Genomic DNA, 18,404 nt, shown 5'->3' with positions numbered 1-18,404 from the left:
TTCAAACATAATATCAATTTATTCCAGTCCTTTTGGAATAATAATAATAATAATAATAATAATAATAATAATAATAATAATTTATTTTCATCCCGCCCATCTGGCTGGGTTTTGGAATGCTTCGTCTCGCTGGTTCCGGATTCTTCCTGTAAGTTTTGCCAGTTCTGCAAAGTCCATCAGTTTAATAAATCTCGTATTGTGACTCCTTTTAGTTTTAATTAATCATTTTAATTATTATTATTACTATTGCTTCATTTCACATATGAATCACTATTATTATTACTGTTTCATTTCATTTACAAATTGCTTTCTGCTAAATGTGATTTCACAGTACTGCTTTTTGGTTTTTTTAAAGACTCACATGCAGAACAATTGCATGCATATGCAAAAAGGGGAAATACGTTCCCAACTGCATGTATATTTATATGCTATTATTATTCTTTATTAAATTTGTATACCATCATATACCCACAGGTTTCAGGACGGTTCCAACATAAAATCACAAAATAAAACCATAAAATACATTAAAAAAGCAAAGCAACCCAATAACCCCCCAATACGTTTTAAAAGAGCATAGGCTGTCAATCACCCAAAGACCTGATTAAGGAGGAAGATTTTTGCCTGGTGTGTAAAGGTGTATAATGAAGGCGCCAGGTGAAGCTCCCTGGGAAGAGCATTCCACAAATGGGGAGCCACTGCAGAAAAGGCCCCGTTCTCGTGTTGCCCCCCCCCCCACCTCACATGGAGGAGTCACACAAAGAAAGGCCTCAGAAGATGATCTCAGGATCCGGGTAAGTTCATATGGAAAGAATTAAAACAGATAGGTTAAAATAAATAAGTAAAACATTTTCATATATAAAACCAGTTTCAAATACATCTGCCTACTGACTGGGAGAACCCTCCCACTTAAACTTGCTTTAACCCTTTGATACTCCAACCCTTCTTAATTGCAAAACATCCTAAAATCTTCATGTTGGAGGTTTGGTACCACTCTAGAATATAGCTGTAATTATGCAGGATTTGAGATTTCAGCAGGGACTGAGACCTCCAGACACTTTCTAAATGATTTGCGTAGAGAACCTGCAACAGAACCATCGTTTTCAAGACAGTCCTCCTCGCAAGCCTGGCAAATCTAGAACTATCCTAAATAATCAAATAGTCTTTACTTGGACTTTATTATTTGAACCTCCTTGCAACTGTGCTGTTTCTGTGTACCTTATTTCTAGTTTGTGGTTTCGCTTTTCATCTTTTAATTTCCATCTGCTGTTATAACTGTTGTCTCTGTTTTTTATACATCAGAAAACACAACACACACACTCACAAAACCAGGCCTTCTAAACTGCAGAAAACTTCCCCTCCCCAAAAAACATTTTGGGATCCAATCCCTGTATAGCAATTCTACTGTTTCTTACCTCCCTGCAACTTGCTGGGCCTCCACTGCTGCCCATTTTCCAGCTCTTTGAGATTCCTCCAAAGGTTCCCCTGCCAGAACCTGATGCTCTTAATTCCATCTGTTTGCACAAAACAATTTTCGTGGCCAATTTTCGTGTGCTGCTGCTGCTGCCGCCGCCGCCACCAGTTAACACTCATTAGTAATAAAACCTGAATTTTTTTTTATACTCTAATGAGCGTGGGATATTTCTCCTGCCTCCCCCTCCTTTTGCAGGGAATTTCTCTCTGCAGCTTATGGCGCTTTCATTAATTCCATGGGTTATTTTATTTTATTTTTTTATTATTTATTATCTTGTTATTTTATTTTATTATTATTTCCATGGGTTATTTTATTTTACCTCTTCTACAAAATGCTCAGGTCAGCCTAGAGGGGTTCTGCCCTCCAGTTCCAGCCTCACGACGACCCTGTGAGGTAGACCAGGCCGAGGAGGCAGTCGCTGGCCTTATGTTTCAGGAACCTTGCCTGAGCATTCCAGGTTCTAATTCTGTTTATTCTCAGGGTTTCCCCTCTCTCTACTGTAGCTTGTTTGGAGTAGGTTGGGGTTCAAAGCTTTCTGAATTTCTGAAGGTTGAAATGCATCTCAAAAAAATAATAATGTTGGGAGGCATCCAGTACAAAGGTACAGTGGTACCTCGAGTTACAAGCGCCTCCCTCAGGTTACAAACGCTTCAGGTTACAAACTCCGCTAACCTGGAAGAGTTATCTCGAGTTGAGAATTTTGCCTCAGGATGAGAACAGAAATCGTGTTGCGGTGACGCAGCGGCAGCAAGAGGCCCCATTAGAAAAGCATGCCTCTAGTTAAGTACAGTTTCAGGTTAAGAATGGACCTCCGGAACGAATTAAGTTCGTAACTAGAGGGACCACTGTAATAGAATCATAGAATACAGTCTTACCTCATGTTACATCCGCTTCGTGTTATGTTCTTTCAGGTTATGTCCCGCGGTGACCTGGAAGTACTGGAAAGGGTTACTTCCGGGTTTTGCCGCTCGCGTATGTGCAGACGCGTAAAATGACGTCACGCGCATGCACAGAAGTGGCGGATCGCAACCTGTGCGTGCTCAGACGTGCCGCTGTGGGTTGCGCTCTTTTCACGTTGCAAATGGGCCTCCAGAACAGATCCCGTTCACCACCAGAGGTACCGCTGTAGTAGAATTTTAAAGTTTGAAGGGGACCCAGGGGTCATCTAGTCCAACCCCCTGCAATGTAGGAATCTCAGTTAAAGCATTCATGACAGATGGCCATTCAAGTTGGGAGTCACATGCTTTCCCCCATTTTAGTCCCACCCACCACTGGCACATGGCCCCCACAAAGTTCCCCTCAAGCTGCTGAGATGCCTTATCCCAGGGGTGGGTGGGGCCTGAAGGTAAAGTGGGTGGAGCAACAGATGTGACCCCCTCCCTTTTGTGATATAGTAGACAACATCTCGGCCAGTAAAGCGAGATGAATGCCGCAACCCCAGAGTCATCCATAACTGGATCCCCTGGTCCCCTTATCTTTACCTTTTTAAACCACATTCCAAGCACACACTATCTCTTTCTCCCTATACTATATTAGCACAAGTCTGTCGTCACGCTGTTTTCGGTGGCTGTCTCCCAAGGTTCTAAAGGCACTCCTCTAAAGGGACTCCTGTCTGTAGAAAATGACTGGTGGGGGGAGGTAAGGGAAAACCTTTTGCCCTGTGAGAGAGGGGCCTAGACCTCTGGCGAGAGGGGGAAGAGAAAGGAGTCGCTGTGGAAGGGGCTGGTGGAATTGGGTGGGGGTTAATAATGGTTACCCACCCTCCCGGAGAGCCTGATCTGGAGGATGCCAAGGCAGGGACATGACTTGGGTTCTGGGCATCCTCCGTTTCTTTAAATGTTTTGTTTCTCTCTCTGTCTGGGACGCAGTTCAGGAATTGCCACTCCGAATCCTATGCCCAGCTTGGCTCCTTGCTGTGGCAAAGATAGCCCGGCGGGAAGTACGAGGGGAAGCTAGTGTGAATTATAAATGTTCTTGGCAGGCGAAATAATTTGGGCTTTTGGTGTGCGAATAATGCCAGGCAGAAGGTGTGCCAAGTACGCTCTGCACACCCGAAACCTGAAAAGTGTTTGGCTGTGCCATCCTTTGGGGGAAGCAGATGCGTGGCTTGCATTAATTGTGCCTGAGGGGGGTTCACAATTTGACTTCACCCCCAGAGGTGCACTCCATTGTCGCTCAAGACAGACAGATGCCATTAAAAAAATAAATATCTGCCTGTTTCAATCGAGGGCACCTTGTTACTTGCACCATCGAAGCTGGGATTGGGAAAGGTTAGGGCAGTGTGGGAAGGGACTGAGAGTGGACCCCAATACCTCTCTGTGTGGCCCTCAGGACATTCTCCCCAAGCCACACACGGCACTGATTTGCACTTGAGTGTTTTTGCCTGGCTGTAAAAGTCTTCCCTTGAACTCTGACCCTGCCTCCTTGTTTGCCTGGGTGAAGCAAGGTTTTTGTTGTTGTTATTTAGTCATTTAGTCATGTCCGACTCTTCGTGACCCCCTGGACCAGAGCACACCAGGCACTCCCGTCTTCCACTGCCTCCCGCAGTTTGGTCAAACTCATGCTGGTAGCTTCGAGAACACTGTCCCACCATCTCGTCCTCTGTCGTCCCCTTCTCCCTGTGCCCTCCATCTTTCCCAACATCAGGGTCTTTTCCAGGGAGTCTTCTCTTCTCATGAGGTGGCCAAAGTATTGGAGCCTCAGCTTCAGGATCTGTCCTTCCAGTGAGCACTCAGGGCTGATTTCCTTCAGAATGGAGAGGTTTGATCTTCTTGCAGTCCATGGGACTCTCCAGAGTCTCCTCCAGCACCATAATTCAAAAGCATCCATTCTTCAGCAATCAGCCTTCTTTGTGGTCCAGCTCTCACTTCCATACATCACTACTGGGAAAACCATAGCTTTGACTATACGGACCTTTGTCAGCAAGGTGATGTCTCTGCTTTTTAAGATGCTGTCTAGGTTTGTCATTGCTTTTTTCCCAAGAAGCAGGCGTCTTTTAATTTCATGGCTGCTGTCACCATCTGCAGTGATCTTGGAGCCCAAGAAAGTAAAATCTCTCACTGCCTCCATTTCTTCCCCTTCTATTTGCCAGGAGGTGATGGGCCCAGTGGCCATGATCTTCTTCTTCTTTTTTTTTAATATATTGAGCTTCAAACCATATTTTGCGCTCTCCTCTTTCACCCTCATATATATGTAAATACAGAGTCCTTTGACTTGGCTGTGGTTGAACTGTGGCTTGCTTTTCAAAGCTAAGAGTCGCAACATTTGCTTCTACTTTTCCCTCTGGGCCTGCAAGTGGCCCCCGGAAGACTGTCTGCAGGACAATGCAGCCCTTGAGACAATGAGCTTTGCAGCCCTAATCCCACCCTTCCCCATTGCTGCAAGCCAGGAGATGGTATGCGGTGCTCTGGGGTGGGAGAGGACTGCCCCAGTTTCCAGCCTCCGTTTCAGGACAGCCGCTTCACTCACTAACCCACCAAGGAGCCAAGGAGACCTCTGGTGTTGGAATTAGCATTCTGGTCCTGCTTCTGATTTTGCTTTCCCCGTTCTGTCGCCTCGGGCTGCCTTTCGGGTGCGTGTGTGCGGGGGGAGTCAGAGGACAGAGCGAGGCTGGATTGATGGCAGGCTCTTGGCATTCCCAAGGAAGTGAGGTGGGAAGGGTCTGGGCAAGGGCAGTTCCAGAGCTCAGAGACCACCTGCATCTATCACGCGCTCTTTCTAAGAATTGCCAGCCTTTTTTTCAAAGGTGCCAGCAGTCCTTTTTTTCTGGTAAGGAAAAGAAAAGGGAGTTCCTGCTACTCAAATTTTATTAGCCTTGGTGAAGACTTGACATTTTTATCCCCCCAAAAGTTTTTGATTGCGTTTCCACTGAAATGAGGCTGCCTTTTAATGTTTTATTGTTGTATTTTAATATTGTTTTCAAAGCAGTATTTCAATCAATTGTTTTTATATTTGGTGTTAGCCGCCCTGAGCCCAGTCTCGGCTGGGGAGGGTGGGGTATAAATAAAATTATTATTATTATTATTATTATTAAAAGTGCCGTGGTGCAGAATGGCTGCAGTAAAACAAGGCAATGGCGTTGCATACGGGCGAGGCCATTGCGCACAAAGCACTTGGCGCCAGCGTTTTCAAGCTCCTTGAGTGGAGTGCCACTGAGCATGTTAAGAGTGCACGTGTTCGGGACCGAGGGAGCTATAGAACTCGCTAGGGAGAGCAGTGATAGCCACCAATCTAGACGGCCTTTGAAAAGGATTGGGCCAGTTCAGGGAGGAGAAGGCAATCGATGGCTAGCTCTGCCACCCAGGTTGTGGGTTTGAGCCCCACGTTGGGTAAATGATTCCTGCATTTCAGGGGGTTGGACTAGATGACCCTCGGGGTCCCTTCCGACGCTACAATTCTACGATACTTCACGATGGCTATGCTCTGTCTTCACGGTCAGAGGCAGCAGTGCTTCTGAATTCCTGTTGCTGGAAACCCCTGGAGAGGAGAGTGGTCTTGTGTTCGAATCCTGCCTGTGGGTTTCCCACAGGCCACTGTGAGAACAGAAGGATGGACTGGGTGGGCCCTTGGCCTGATCCTGATCATCTTCTTATGTTCTTATAGAATAGTTAAGGGCTTTGTACGCACCAGGCTTTTTAAACCACGGCTGAGGTTCCCTCCCAGCTAAGCAAGTCTTGGTCTCATTTGCCATTTCTGTCATCTGGCACTCCACCCTCAACCAAAATAAAATAAAGAATTGCAGAGTTCAGGTACAAACACTCCCCAGTGCCAGGCTACTGAAAGGGCGGGGGTCATGCAGGGCCGGATCAACAAACCACCTCTTCATATTAACATGCAATGCAAGGAGCAGAGTTCGAAAGCAGTGGGGAACCGTGAGACGCCTCCGTCTGTATTACAGTTTTCACTGCTCAGCTGAAGTTTTAAAATGACTTCTGAATGGCAGGGGGAAAAGAAAGATTAGACGAGGTTCCCTTAACAGGTCCTGGCATTAACCTCGCTGCTTGCAAACCGAGATCGAGAAAGCATGCTTGCAAGCTAGTTTTTTTTTGGGGGGGGGGAATCAAACAGTCCAATGGGATTCCCATTGAGGGCATTCCCATGTAGGAAGGGGCTGGATGGAATGAAAAAGGATTTCAGGGGTTCAGAGAGTCAAAAAAGGGGCCATTTGTCTTGGTGTTGTCTATCTCACTGGCAGCGATTCTCTAGGGCTTCAGACAGGAGTCTTCCCGCCCCCCCCCCCCAGCCTTGCCTGGAAATGTCTTCGGTGATTGAAGCTACACAAAGCAGTTGCTCTGACCTTGGGTTGAGACCTGTCCCCTGAATTAAACCAAGCTTCCAGTCCTCATGGTTCAGAATTAAAGGATGGCTTCAACAGAAACATGCTGAGAAAGGCAATGACTGGCTCCCCAAGTCGCAGAAGCTTCAAGGCTGAATGGTGATTTGAACCCTGGTCTCTCCCAAGTCCTAGTCGGATGCTCTATAACCCCTTCACCACGACTGGACTTCGTGTGGGGCGGGGGGGCTGAGAGCTATATCCAGTTCTGGCCCTCGAGAAGAGATGCCTGGGCTCCACATCCCTTAATCGCTTCGGTGAGTGTATTTCGCACCCGGGCCCGGTTGGTGGATCAAGCAGAAAGACCAAGCCACCGCAGTAGATCTGGCAGGCCTGAAAACTTCTCATTCCGTTGCCTTGCTCTTGGTTGAATCTCAGCAGGCGGGAGTATTCTCTAACCTCTCTGGGTGGAAAGGGAGAGGGGGGGACATCATCTTCCTGCCCACCTGCCTCACCCCAGGAATTGGGGGGGACCCTCCTTGCTTTCCCTCTTAACACCCCACCCCACCCCTTTCGCCACAAAGGCTGATTGGGGTGCATCGTCCCACCATCATCCGTGTGGGGGCACCTGAGTGGCTTTTACAGCTGCAGGAATTGCATCACTGTGGGATGCAGTAGGAGGCGGTTGCCGTGGCGACGGCACAGGCCTCAAGCTGCTAGCGAAGGAGCGTTGCGTGGGATCGGGATGGGGAGGCGGGCGCTAAAGCAGAAGTGCAGGGGGAGTGGGGTTTTTTGGGGGTGGGGGGGGGTTTCATAGCAGAGCCTAGGAGATGATCCTGGCAACAGGCTGTGCTTGAATGGGAGCTTTAAGGCAGGGATAGGCAACCGAATGGCCTCTAGATGTTTCAAACTACAGTTCCCGTCCCCACGGCCGTGTTTGCTGCTGGGAGTTGTAGCAACATCTGGATGGCGCCAGGTGGGCAAAGGCTGCTCTGGGGGAGGCCGTGGTCCTCCAGATGTTGTTAGATTCCTATCTGGCTAAATCGTGAGACTGTTAATTTCAGAGTTGTGGGTTCAAGTGCCACGTTGGGCAAACGATTCCTGGGTTGGAATAGATGACCCTTGGGGTCCATTCTGTCTCTACAATTCTGTGATGCCTTCTCCACCAACGGCCAGCGTGATGAGAGGCGTAGCCCAGCAAAGTCTGGCAAGCGCCCAGTTTGCTCCCCACAAGGAGAAAGGATTGTTTGAAAGAGCAAACTCACAGAAAAATTAAAGTTTGCAGCCAGGCGGAAGTAGAGGTCGAATGATGACGTGTGGTAGCTCTTGCTAAATTTATGCCCTTCTATAACACTTCCAGAACCCCGTCAGCTTAGAGATAATTGAAAAGATATCTGCCCCAGTGCTCTGAAACAGTGACTGCAAAGTAATAATAACAATAATTAATAATAAAGAGAATACTGATAGGAGTGATGTTGTCGTTGTCATTGCTCTCCTTTTGTAAAGAGGCAGCCCAAAATGTTCCCCTTTCTCTTGGGGATTTTCGTTTTGTGGCCTCTTAATTGTTTTCTGGGAAGAAGGGAACTGCTGTAGGTGGGGGGGGGGGAATGTTATTTCCAGTTTATTTCTTTCCCCGCTGTGACACCTTCATTGTTCTGCCCTGGGGAAGAGGATTTGGGATGCAAACTCAACCCTCAAATTTCCCTAGGACGGAGACAAAGAGAGCACAGTTCGACACTGACACATTTGCATGTTGCTCCGTGACTCTCCCAGAAAGTTGCAAGTTTCTGGAACTTGGAAATGTGCAGAAGCATCACTAAACTCTCATATTACACTCCAGTAAACTGGGTCAATTGGTATGTTACCTGGAGAGTCGCCCGCATCTTGTGGCATGGGCAAGAGTATCAGAAGAGTGGATGAGGCCAGTGGTCCGTCTAGTCCTGCATCCCACTCTCACAGAATCATGAGGACTAGTAACTTGCCTCTTGAAAACAAAAGTGAGATTCTCTGAAAGCTGAATTCTGCATCTAGTGTCAAAGGCAAGAATCCGAGAAGAGCCTGGTGGATCAGGCCAGTGGCCAATCTAGACCATCACCCTCTTCTCACAGTTGGCCTGAGAGACAGTGACCCATTCTCACCCAGAAAGCTTTGCAGCTGGGGCAGGATCTGAACCCTGGATCTTAACATCTGGCACCCTTAACCACTACACCAACCTGGTGCCCTCCAGATGTTTGGAACTACGACTCCCACAATTCACTTTGCGAAATGCCCTGAGAGCTTTGGCTGAAGGATGGTATAATAACAATAACAATAATAATAATAATAATAATAATAATAATAATAATAATAATATCGGAACTGCTTCCACGACAAAGCTGTTGCGTTTGAGGTGAGTTCTGGCAATGCAAAAAATCTGGATCTGCGTTCACACATTCAGGCCATCCATTCTGTCTCCCCCAACCCCCGTGAATTTCAGAGGCAGGATAAATTATGCAGTGCAACTCAACATGTTTCATTGGGCCTGACTGATGCGAGGTGGAGATGTTGCTGGTGGGGTGTTTTGTTTTGAACCATCCGTTTTGCAGAATGGGGGTGGGTTTCCTGCTTCACCCCCAAGCACAGGGGAACCCGATCCTATTTCTAATGTGATTGGGGGGTGGCCCCTATTCTCCCTCTCTCCCTATAGCGCAGCCGCCTTCTCGAAAGAAGCGCCCCAGTCCTGGCCTGGACTTGCCACAGCAAACTGGCACAAAGCATCGGGCTTCAAGGCGGCGGATTCAAGGACGCGTAGTTAATTGTGCAAAAGTGGGGAAGTGTGTCAGGCTGTTGGGGAGGGGGAGTGAGCAGGGGACGCACGCCTGACTGAGAACAGAGTGGGTGGCTGGGATGCTCCAGGAGGTAATAATGCACTAATGTGAGAGGAAGGAGTTGGCGCCTCTGGGGAGGGGGAGAGGCGGGGGGGCAGCTGGCACCCGCCCACTTTCTTGTCTTCTCACATCTGCCTTGTGTTCATCTGGGAGCCTTATTTTTGCAGAGCAGGGTCTGGGCACAGACTCTCTGTGCATAAGACAGTGGTACCTCGGGTTAAGTACTTAATTCGTTCTGGAGGTCTGTTCTTAACCTGAAAATTGTTCTTAACCTGAGGTACCACTTTAACTAATGGGGCCTCCTGCTGCTGCCATGCCGCTGTTGCACGATTTCTGTTCTTATCCTGAAGCAAAGTTCTTAACCCGAGGTACTATTTCTGGGTTAGCGGAGTCTATAACCTGAAGCATCTGTAACCTAAGGTACCACTGTAGTAGTAGTAGTAGTAATCATCATCATCAACATCATCATCATCATTTATTTCTACCCTGCCCATCCAGCTGGGTCTCCCCAGCCACTCTGGGCAGCTTCCAACAGAAGGTTAAAAATACATTAAAACATGAGTTATTAAAAATTTCCCTAAACAGAGCTGCCTTCAGATGTCTTCTAAAAGTCAGATAGTTGTTTATTTCTTTGACATCTGATAGGAGGGTGTTCCACAGGGTGGGTGCCACCACTGAGAAGGCCCTCTGCCTGGTTCCCTGTAACCTTACTTCTAGCAGGAAGGGAACCACCAGAAGGCCCTTGGTGCTCGACCTCCGTGTCCGGGCTGAATGATGGGGGTGGAGACGCTCCTTCAGGTATACAGGACCGAGGCCGTTTAGGGCTTTAAAAGTCAGCACCAACACTTTGAATTGTGCTCAGAAATGCAGAAGAGTCCATGCCATGCAGGAAACCCCAATTTCCTTTCCCAGAGATGTCCATTGACCGTGGGATGGGGCATAGCTCAGTCACCTCTGCCTGGCTGCGGTCTGGAGTAAGATCCACCAGGGCAGGCTTTGCCCAACTGGCATTGGCCCCCCTTGATGGCTGAACCATGCGGGGGCTGGCAGGTGTAGGAGGAGGCATCTGGGGGCCTGGCAGGAGGTGTCAGCAAGAACATCAGCAGCAAGTTGGTGATGCAGGGCCTGGCCAGAAAAGGGTCCCTATTTTGGCCCCTAGTGATGGCAGGCTTTGTTGTTGTTTAGTCGTTTAGTCATGTCCGCCTCTTTGTGACCCCCTAGACCAGACCACGCCTGGCACTCCTGTCTTCCACTGCTTCCCACAGTTTGGTCAGTCTCATGTTTGTAGCTTCGAAGACACTATCCAACCATCTCGTCCTCTGTCGTCCCCTTCTCCTTGCGCCCTCCATCTTTACCAACATCAGGGTCTTTTCCAGGGAGTCTTCTCTTCTCATGAGGTGGCCAAAGTCTTGGAGCCTCAGCTTCAGGATCTGTCCTTCCAGTGAGCACTCAGGGCTGATTTCCTTCAGAATGGAGAGGTTTGATCTTCTTGCAGTCCATGGGACTCTCAAGAGTCTCCTCCAGCACCAGAATTCAAAAGCATCCATTCTTTGGCGATCGGCCTTCTTTATGGTCCAGCTTTCACTTCCATACATCACTACTGGGAAAACCAGAGCTTTAACTATATGGACCTTTGTTGGAAAGGTGATGTCTCTGCTTTTTAAGATGCTGTCTAGGTTTGTCATTGTCATTGCTTTTCTCCCAGGCTAGCTAGCTGCTATAAAGGGGTGCTGCCTGGGAAAAGTGAGGCGCTAGGGGAAGTGAAACGCTGCCTACCAATGATTATAAAAGGGGGAAGGGGCTTTAATAGCCAGGTGACAATTCAGGTGTGAGAGGTTTACAGCGGGGGCTCAGAATACAGGCCACCCCACCTTGACACTCCAAAAGCACCGTACGTTTAAGTGAAATTGCGTATATTGGAAACATGGTTGGGAAATCCTGCAAACACCCCATTCTGCTCCTTTTTGTGATGTTTTCGGGACTCTTCACTTCTGGGATTGGTGCCATGTGCACACATAGAGTCATACACATATTGAATGCACAGAAATGGGGGTTGCCTGTATGGTTATGATTTTCTTAATAAATACATTAGTCCTTGACTTACAACAAATTTCAGTATTATTATTCAACTTACTAGTCACTTCTTTTTTTAACAGAAGTAACTCAAGCCAATTTATGACAAATCAATAGACAGAGAGAGAGATAATTTATTACGGTCGGAGACCAGTTTATAAAACACACTTGGGGGTACAATCCCAGAAGGAAAACGAACATTTAAAACAATGTACGACAATAAATTTGAAATTTATAAATGCGATAAGCGAATAGACACTTAAAACTTTAATACAGAATCTGGTGACAAATCAATAACAACATCCTGGCAATAGTGCTACACCACCGTGGCGGTTAGAGTGTCAGACTAGGATCTGGGAGAGACATGGGTTCGAATCCCCTCTTGGACAAAAAGCTCACTGGATATGTGACCTTGGGCCACAGAACCTGCCTCTCAGCCTCTATCCCTATCTCTCAGGGTTGTTGTGTGGGATTAAATGCGGAATGGGAGAACCATGTACAGTGGTACCTCAGGTTAAGTACTTAATTCGTTCCGGAGGTCTTTCTTAACCTGAAACTGTTTTTAAACTGAAGCACCACTTTAGCTAATGGGACCCCCTGCTGCCGCTGCGCCGCCGGAGCACGATTTCTGTTCTCATCCTGAAGCAAAGTTCTTAACCTGAAGCACTATTTCTGGGTTAGCAGAGTGTGTAACCTGAAGCGTATGTAACCTGAGCTCCTTCAGGTTCGCCGCCTCAAGCTCCTTCGTGAAAAAAGCGGGATAGAAATGCAATAAGTAAATGAATGAATGAAAACAATACACAGCGCTCCTTAGACTTGCTGCCATCTTGGCCCAGAGCTCCCCGTCAGACTTTGAGTGACCGGCCTTCTCTCTCTGGTTCTGTTGACAGATTTCAACTATGGCATGGAGGATTATGACGCTGAGGGGAACGAGGAGCCCAAGGCCCCCCCTGGGGGCTCGGAGACCATGCCCTACATCGACGAGTCACCCACCATGTCGCCTCAGCTCAGCGCCCGCGGCCAAGAGGGCGGGAATGGCGGAGACGGGTGCGAGAGCCTCTCGCCCACCCCAGCGGATGGACTGGGGACTGTGGTAAGTGGCTGGGGGTCCGGCCAAAAATGCCATTTCCCCCCCTCTTTGTTGTTGCTGTTGGTGATGGTTAATTAGGCGTTGCTATGATAGCGTATGGTGTTTGAAAGTGCTTCGCATTTACCAAGTCAGGCTGCTTGCCCACCTACCTCAGTATTGTCCACACTGACCGGCAGCAGCTTTACAGGGTTCCAGGCAGTAATTTTCCAGCCCTGCTGGAAGAGGCGTTCCATAGTTTTAACTATGTTCTGTGTGAAGAAGTCATTTCTGTGGGACAGATTGTGGAGGTGGGGGGCAGACGTGATGGGTGATCACCCCCTTTTTGCTATTTATATTTGAGCATGGGAGAAGCAGGCCCATCTTTAAAACCTGGCTGGCACTGTGTTTGTTTTATTTATTTAATGTGTCTAATTCGGCGATTCTCTCGTGCTGGAGCAGGTTGTGGGACATTTGCATTTTTAAAACCCAATAACTGATAAGGTGTTGCGGAGGTGAAAAGGATTTTGCAAAGTTGCTTTGCATGTTGTGAAAGGCAGGCGAGGTGGAAATATGATCTCAAACCTTATTACGGAAAGGCACCAGAGCCACGTTTGCAGGGTGCTATTGGCCAGCGCCTGGGAAGCCTCTCCTCCTAGACCCACCTGACGGAGTGCGTTTACCATAAGCAGTTTCATGCTCCTTCAACAGCTTCAATCTGTTACAGATGCCACAAAATACCCGTTCTGCATTTGTAAGAACTCCATCGTCCACTGCAGCAGTAGCAGCTGCCCTTTGGAACTCCCTGCCCATTGACACCAGGCAGGAAACTTTACTGTATTTTCTGTGCCTGATTAAAACCTTTATGTTTTGGCAAGGCTACCCAGTTATCTGGAATGTAGCACGTTTTAATTTGTTTTTCATATATTGCTTATTTTAATTTTTTGAATGTTTTAAACTTTTGTGGTTAATTGTTTTCATCACATTGTAGGGGGTTGGACTAGATGACCCCTGGGTCCCATTCGACTCTTAAGATTCTACGATCTGTCATAGATGTTATGAATTATTATTGTTGTTGTTGTTGTTGTTGTTGTTGTTGTTGTTGTTGTTGTTGTTGTTGTTATTTGTACCCTGCCCATCTGGCTGGGCTTCCCCAGCCACTCTGTGCGGCTCCCAACAGAATATTAAAAACATGATAAAACATCAAACATTAAAAAACTTCCCTAAACAGGGCTGCCTTCAGATGTCTTCTAAAAATCAGATAGTTGTTTCTTTCCTTGACATCTGGTGGGAGGGAGTTCCACAGGGCGGGTGCCACTACCAAGAAGGCCCTCTGCCTGGTTCCCTGTAACTTGGCTTCTCGCAGTGAGGGAACCGCCAGAAGGCCCTCGGCGCTGGACCTCAGTATCCGGGCAGAACGATGGGGGCTGAAGGCTGCGTTACGAGCGTACCCTCTTGGTCTTGAGTGCTTGCCTCTTCCTCTTCTTCAACTGGCCCCGAGGCCTTGGGCAGAGAGGCCTCTTTCACGGCCTGCTACCTGGGAAGGCAAGGCAGGGCCAGAGCTCAGCATCAGAGCACCTGATCTGCATGCAGAAGGTCCCAGGTTCGATTCCCGGTATCTCCTGTTGAGGCTGTAGACGTAGCTGCCCGTCTGTGTGGGCAATAATAGTGAGCTGGGTGGACTCAGGTTCTCATTCAGTATAAAGCAGCGTCTCTTTAAAATCAGAAGCATGAGGACCAGAATTTCCCCGCCTGAAATCCTGGACAGCTGCTGCCAGTTAGTGTAAGCATTACTGAGGGAGATGGTATAAGGCAGCTTCCTAGCCCTGGAAATCGCTTTCTGCCAGGTCTTCATTTTAAAATCTCAGGTTAGGATCAGGGCTCCTTGCCCCACCTGGTGGCCATAATGAGCTACCACACTGCTTTTTCTTTTTTTAAGCTTTCTGATTAGAAAAGACGACACCTGTCCCCCATATATCTGCTTTTCCTTGTACATGATTTAAGAATCAAAATTCAGTATGGTGGGTGTTTGAGTGTGTGTGTGTTGCAGCGCCAGGGGTTTTGCTGTGGGGAGCATGCAGAAGAAAAGCCCTGCAACCCACAGGGAAAATAGCTTGCCTTTGTTGAGGCTGAGGCCCCATAGCTGAGGGGATTTGCAAGCCTTAAAACCCACAAATCCTCCTGTTCCCTTGCGGTTAACTCTTAGCCTCCCACGTTGTCCTGGGTGGAAAGTGTGGCTGGCTTTGAGGCCCCCGTCACGACCGTCACCTACTCCTTCATATTCCCTGCGCTGGCTCCTTCTCCCAGTTTTGTCTTGGCTTCAAGTCTCTAGTCCTCATTGTCTTTGCTGCACTTTTTTTAAAAGGATCTCTACTACTTATCCCTGACTCTGCTCTCTCTTCTCCTCCCACTGCCCAACTCTGCCTCTCCTGCCCCCCCCCCCCGATTCCCCACACAAATCCTTTCCTTAAGGGGCAGGTAAAAACCACACATGATGTTAAATGTGGTTTTTGTGTGATTTCAAGCATGTTTTAACCTGTTTTTAATTTATTGCTTTTTTTGAATGTTTTAAAACTATTGTGGCTAATTGTTTTTGTAGCATTGCAGGGGGTTGGACTAGATCAGGCATCCCCAAATTGCTGCCCTCCAGATGTTTTGGCCTACAACTCCCATGATCCCTAGCTAACAGGACCAGTGGTCAGGGATGATGGGAATTGTCGTCCAAAACATCAAGTTTCTAGCCCTTATGGATGTCAATAGATTCTAGAGAAAGCCTAATGGGCCGGCAGAGGGACCGGAGGATCCTGCTGCATCGCTGATGGCTCTGTTCAGGAAAATTACTACGAGGGAGGCAAAATAGTGTAAAAACACACAAACAGCCTGCTTGATACACCTGTTGTATTTCATGTTAGTCCAAGCGTATTGCAAGGTATCGATACACTGGTGCACTGGTAGTGCTGGTTTTCCTGTAAGTCTACTGTTTGATTGAAAAACGATAAAAATGGTTTTTAAAATAAAATAAGCAAAAATTAATTGCAGTGTGACTTACAGGGATTTAGTTATAGAGGTGTTTAGGCAGAATCACAACAACCCTGTGAGATAGTTTTGGCTGAGAGGCAGCGAGTGGCCCAAGGGCACCTGGTGAAACCTTCACGGCAGGGTGTGGATTTGAACCCTGCCGTGGTTGCGTCCTGTATTAAGCGGGGGGCTGACAGGGGTGGGCTAGAGGACCTCTGAGGGGCTCCCCAACTCTGTGCTTCTGGGCGGCAGCTTGCTCTTTTTGCATTTCTTTATTACGGTTTCCTCCAAAGCGTGTGCCCTGTTCTCCCCCCGCTTCTCTTGCGACAACCCTGTGAGGTAGGCCACAGGCTAGGTTGAGAGAAGCCGATTGTCGGGCAGAGTGTGAGCAGCTGAAGCTGAGTTTTCTCTCCCCCTTCCCAGCTCCATGTCCAGCACAAGGACATAAGAGGAGCGTGCTGGATCATGCCAATTTCTCCCGTGGTCTTCAGAAGCACCGTTGCCTCTGAGTGTGGAGGCAGCGCATAGCCATCCAGGCTCATAGCCATCAATATAATAATAATAATAATATAATATTTTATTTATATCCTGCCCTCCCCAGCCGAAGCCGGGCTCAGAGCGGCTAACAACAGTAAAAGTAGCACAGTTTACATAAAACCACAATCAATTAATTAAAATTCATTCTAAAATCAATTCAGCATCAAATTAATATCCCTTTCTTCCTCCGTGAATTTGTCTCATCCTCTTTAAAAGCCATCCAGGTTGGCCACCATTGCTGCCTCCTGTGGGAGGGAGTTCCATAGGTTAACCACATGAAGAAGGAGGTTCTTCTGTCTGTCCTGAACCCTCCAACATTCAGTTTAACTGGACGATTTCCTGGCATTAGGATCGATCCTCTCCGGCACCACAGTGGCTGGATTTTGGACTGCTGTGGTGCAGAATTTAATCTCCCCTGCCCAAACACATTATTATTATTAGTAGTAGTAGTAGTAGTAGTATTCACCTTAAGTTCCCAGAGGAGGTTACAACATTAAAACACAATATAAAAACCCATTTAGTAGCGCAGTTTAATTTTGCACAAGATCACTGGTTCGTCAAGGTGGACTTGTGAATTTTTGCAGGGAGTGAAATTGCCCAGGAAGGAGTGTATTTGCTCAGAGGCGGTGGGAAAAGAAGGCAGTTCTTCTCTCCCCCACCCCAGCTCCCCAGAGCAGCAGAAAGCGTCTCCTATGCAAACTCTGTGGTCTGCGGCTTCCCCTTTTTCTTCCTTGTTGCAGATGAGAAGGCTTCTTTTTTCCCTTGCTGCTTCTGGGGCTCTACAGCTGTGTCGGCCCTGATGCCCTTTCTGGGGGGCCGCTAGCTAGCAGGGATTCCCATCTGTCTGGGTGGTTTCCCCCTCTCACCCATCTGCAGTCTTATAGTTCTTCTGTGTTTGTTAGGAAATGCATATGCAGGCTTAAGCATCCGACAGGACTCTTCACCAGGGCCAAAGAAACGTCCTGTGTGGCTCAGAAGCCTGCATAGGCAGAGCTGGAAATACATTTTTGTGACTCTCCTGAGCCAGTGGGATGCTGTGGATGCCGGTCCTTCTTGCAGCTTTAAAAACTATTTCAAGATCCCGAGACGTCCTGTGTCCCCTCCCCATTCTTCCTTATTATTGCATAGATTGCAGCCAGAAATATTTGTTTGTTGTCGTTTAGAGCAATAGTCTACCCTTCTCCTAAGGCCCTCAGGAGAGCCTAGGTCATTCTCCCCCCAAAAAACAACCCTCACCAACAACCCTGCGAGGTAGAGAGCAGCCGGCCTGCAGTAACCCAACTCACTTTGGGGCTGGGTGGAAATTCAAACCCGGGGCCTCTCTCACCCTAGTCTGGCACTTTAACCACCGAGACACACTGACTCGCATTCCCCTAACACACGGATAGGCAAACTAAGGCCCGTGGGCTGGATCCGGCCCAATTGCCTTCTCAATCCGGCCCGCAGACCGACTGGGAATCAGCGTGTTTTTACATTAGTAGAATGTGTGCTTTTATTTAAAATGCATCTCTGGGTTATTTGTGGGGCATAAGAATTCGTTCATATTTTTTTCCAAAATATAGTCCGGCCCCCCACAAGGTCTGAGGGGCAGTGGACCGGCCCCCGGCTGGAAAAGTTTGCTGACCCCTGCCCTAACACTTCGCTACAGAAAGGACCTTTTCCCAACTCTCCATTAACCAATTATTACAATTCTTATACAGTGGTACCTCGGGTTAAGTACTTAATTCGTTCCGGAGGTCCGTACTTAACCTGAAACTGTTCTTAACCTGAAGCACCACTTTAGCTAATGGGGCCTCCTGCTGCTGCCACGCTGCCGAAGCACGATTTCTGTTCTCATCCTGAAGCAAAGTTCTTAACCTGAAGCACTATTTCTGGCTTAGCAGAGTCTGTAACCTGAAGCGTATGTACCTGAAGCATATGTAACCCGAGGTACCACTGTATTTATTTATTCATTCATACCCCCGTCTTTTCCCCTGAGGGAACTCAAGTGTTGTTGTCCCCCGCTCTGCACAGAAACTTCGGGCCATATTCACAACAGCCTTGCGAGGCGGGCTGTGGTTGTCAGCCCCATCTTTCGGCTGAGAAAAAAACACGAGCCCC

At 47.9% G+C, this 18,404-nt stretch overlaps 1 protein-coding gene across 2 annotated transcripts in view; it reads left to right on the top strand.

Annotated features, from left to right (window-relative positions):
• Positions 1-18,404, top strand: part of ABR (ABR activator of RhoGEF and GTPase) — a 113,478-nt gene that overhangs the window by 30,892 nt on the left and 64,182 nt on the right. For both annotated transcript variants that reach the window (XM_081890297.1, XM_081890298.1), the window contains exon 2: positions 12,574-12,776. In XM_081890297.1, coding sequence (XP_081746423.1) covers positions 12,574-12,776 — 203 coding nt within the window. The remainder of the gene's footprint in view (positions 1-12,573; positions 12,777-18,404) is intronic.

This window comes from Podarcis melisellensis, assembly GCF_964234715.1.
Source record: "Podarcis melisellensis genome assembly, chromosome: 15".
In the NCBI taxonomy this organism is placed as follows: Eukaryota; Metazoa; Chordata; class Lepidosauria; order Squamata; family Lacertidae; genus Podarcis; species Podarcis melisellensis.
Note: the sequence above shows the minus strand (reverse complement) of the source record. Positions and strands in the feature narration are given on the sequence as shown.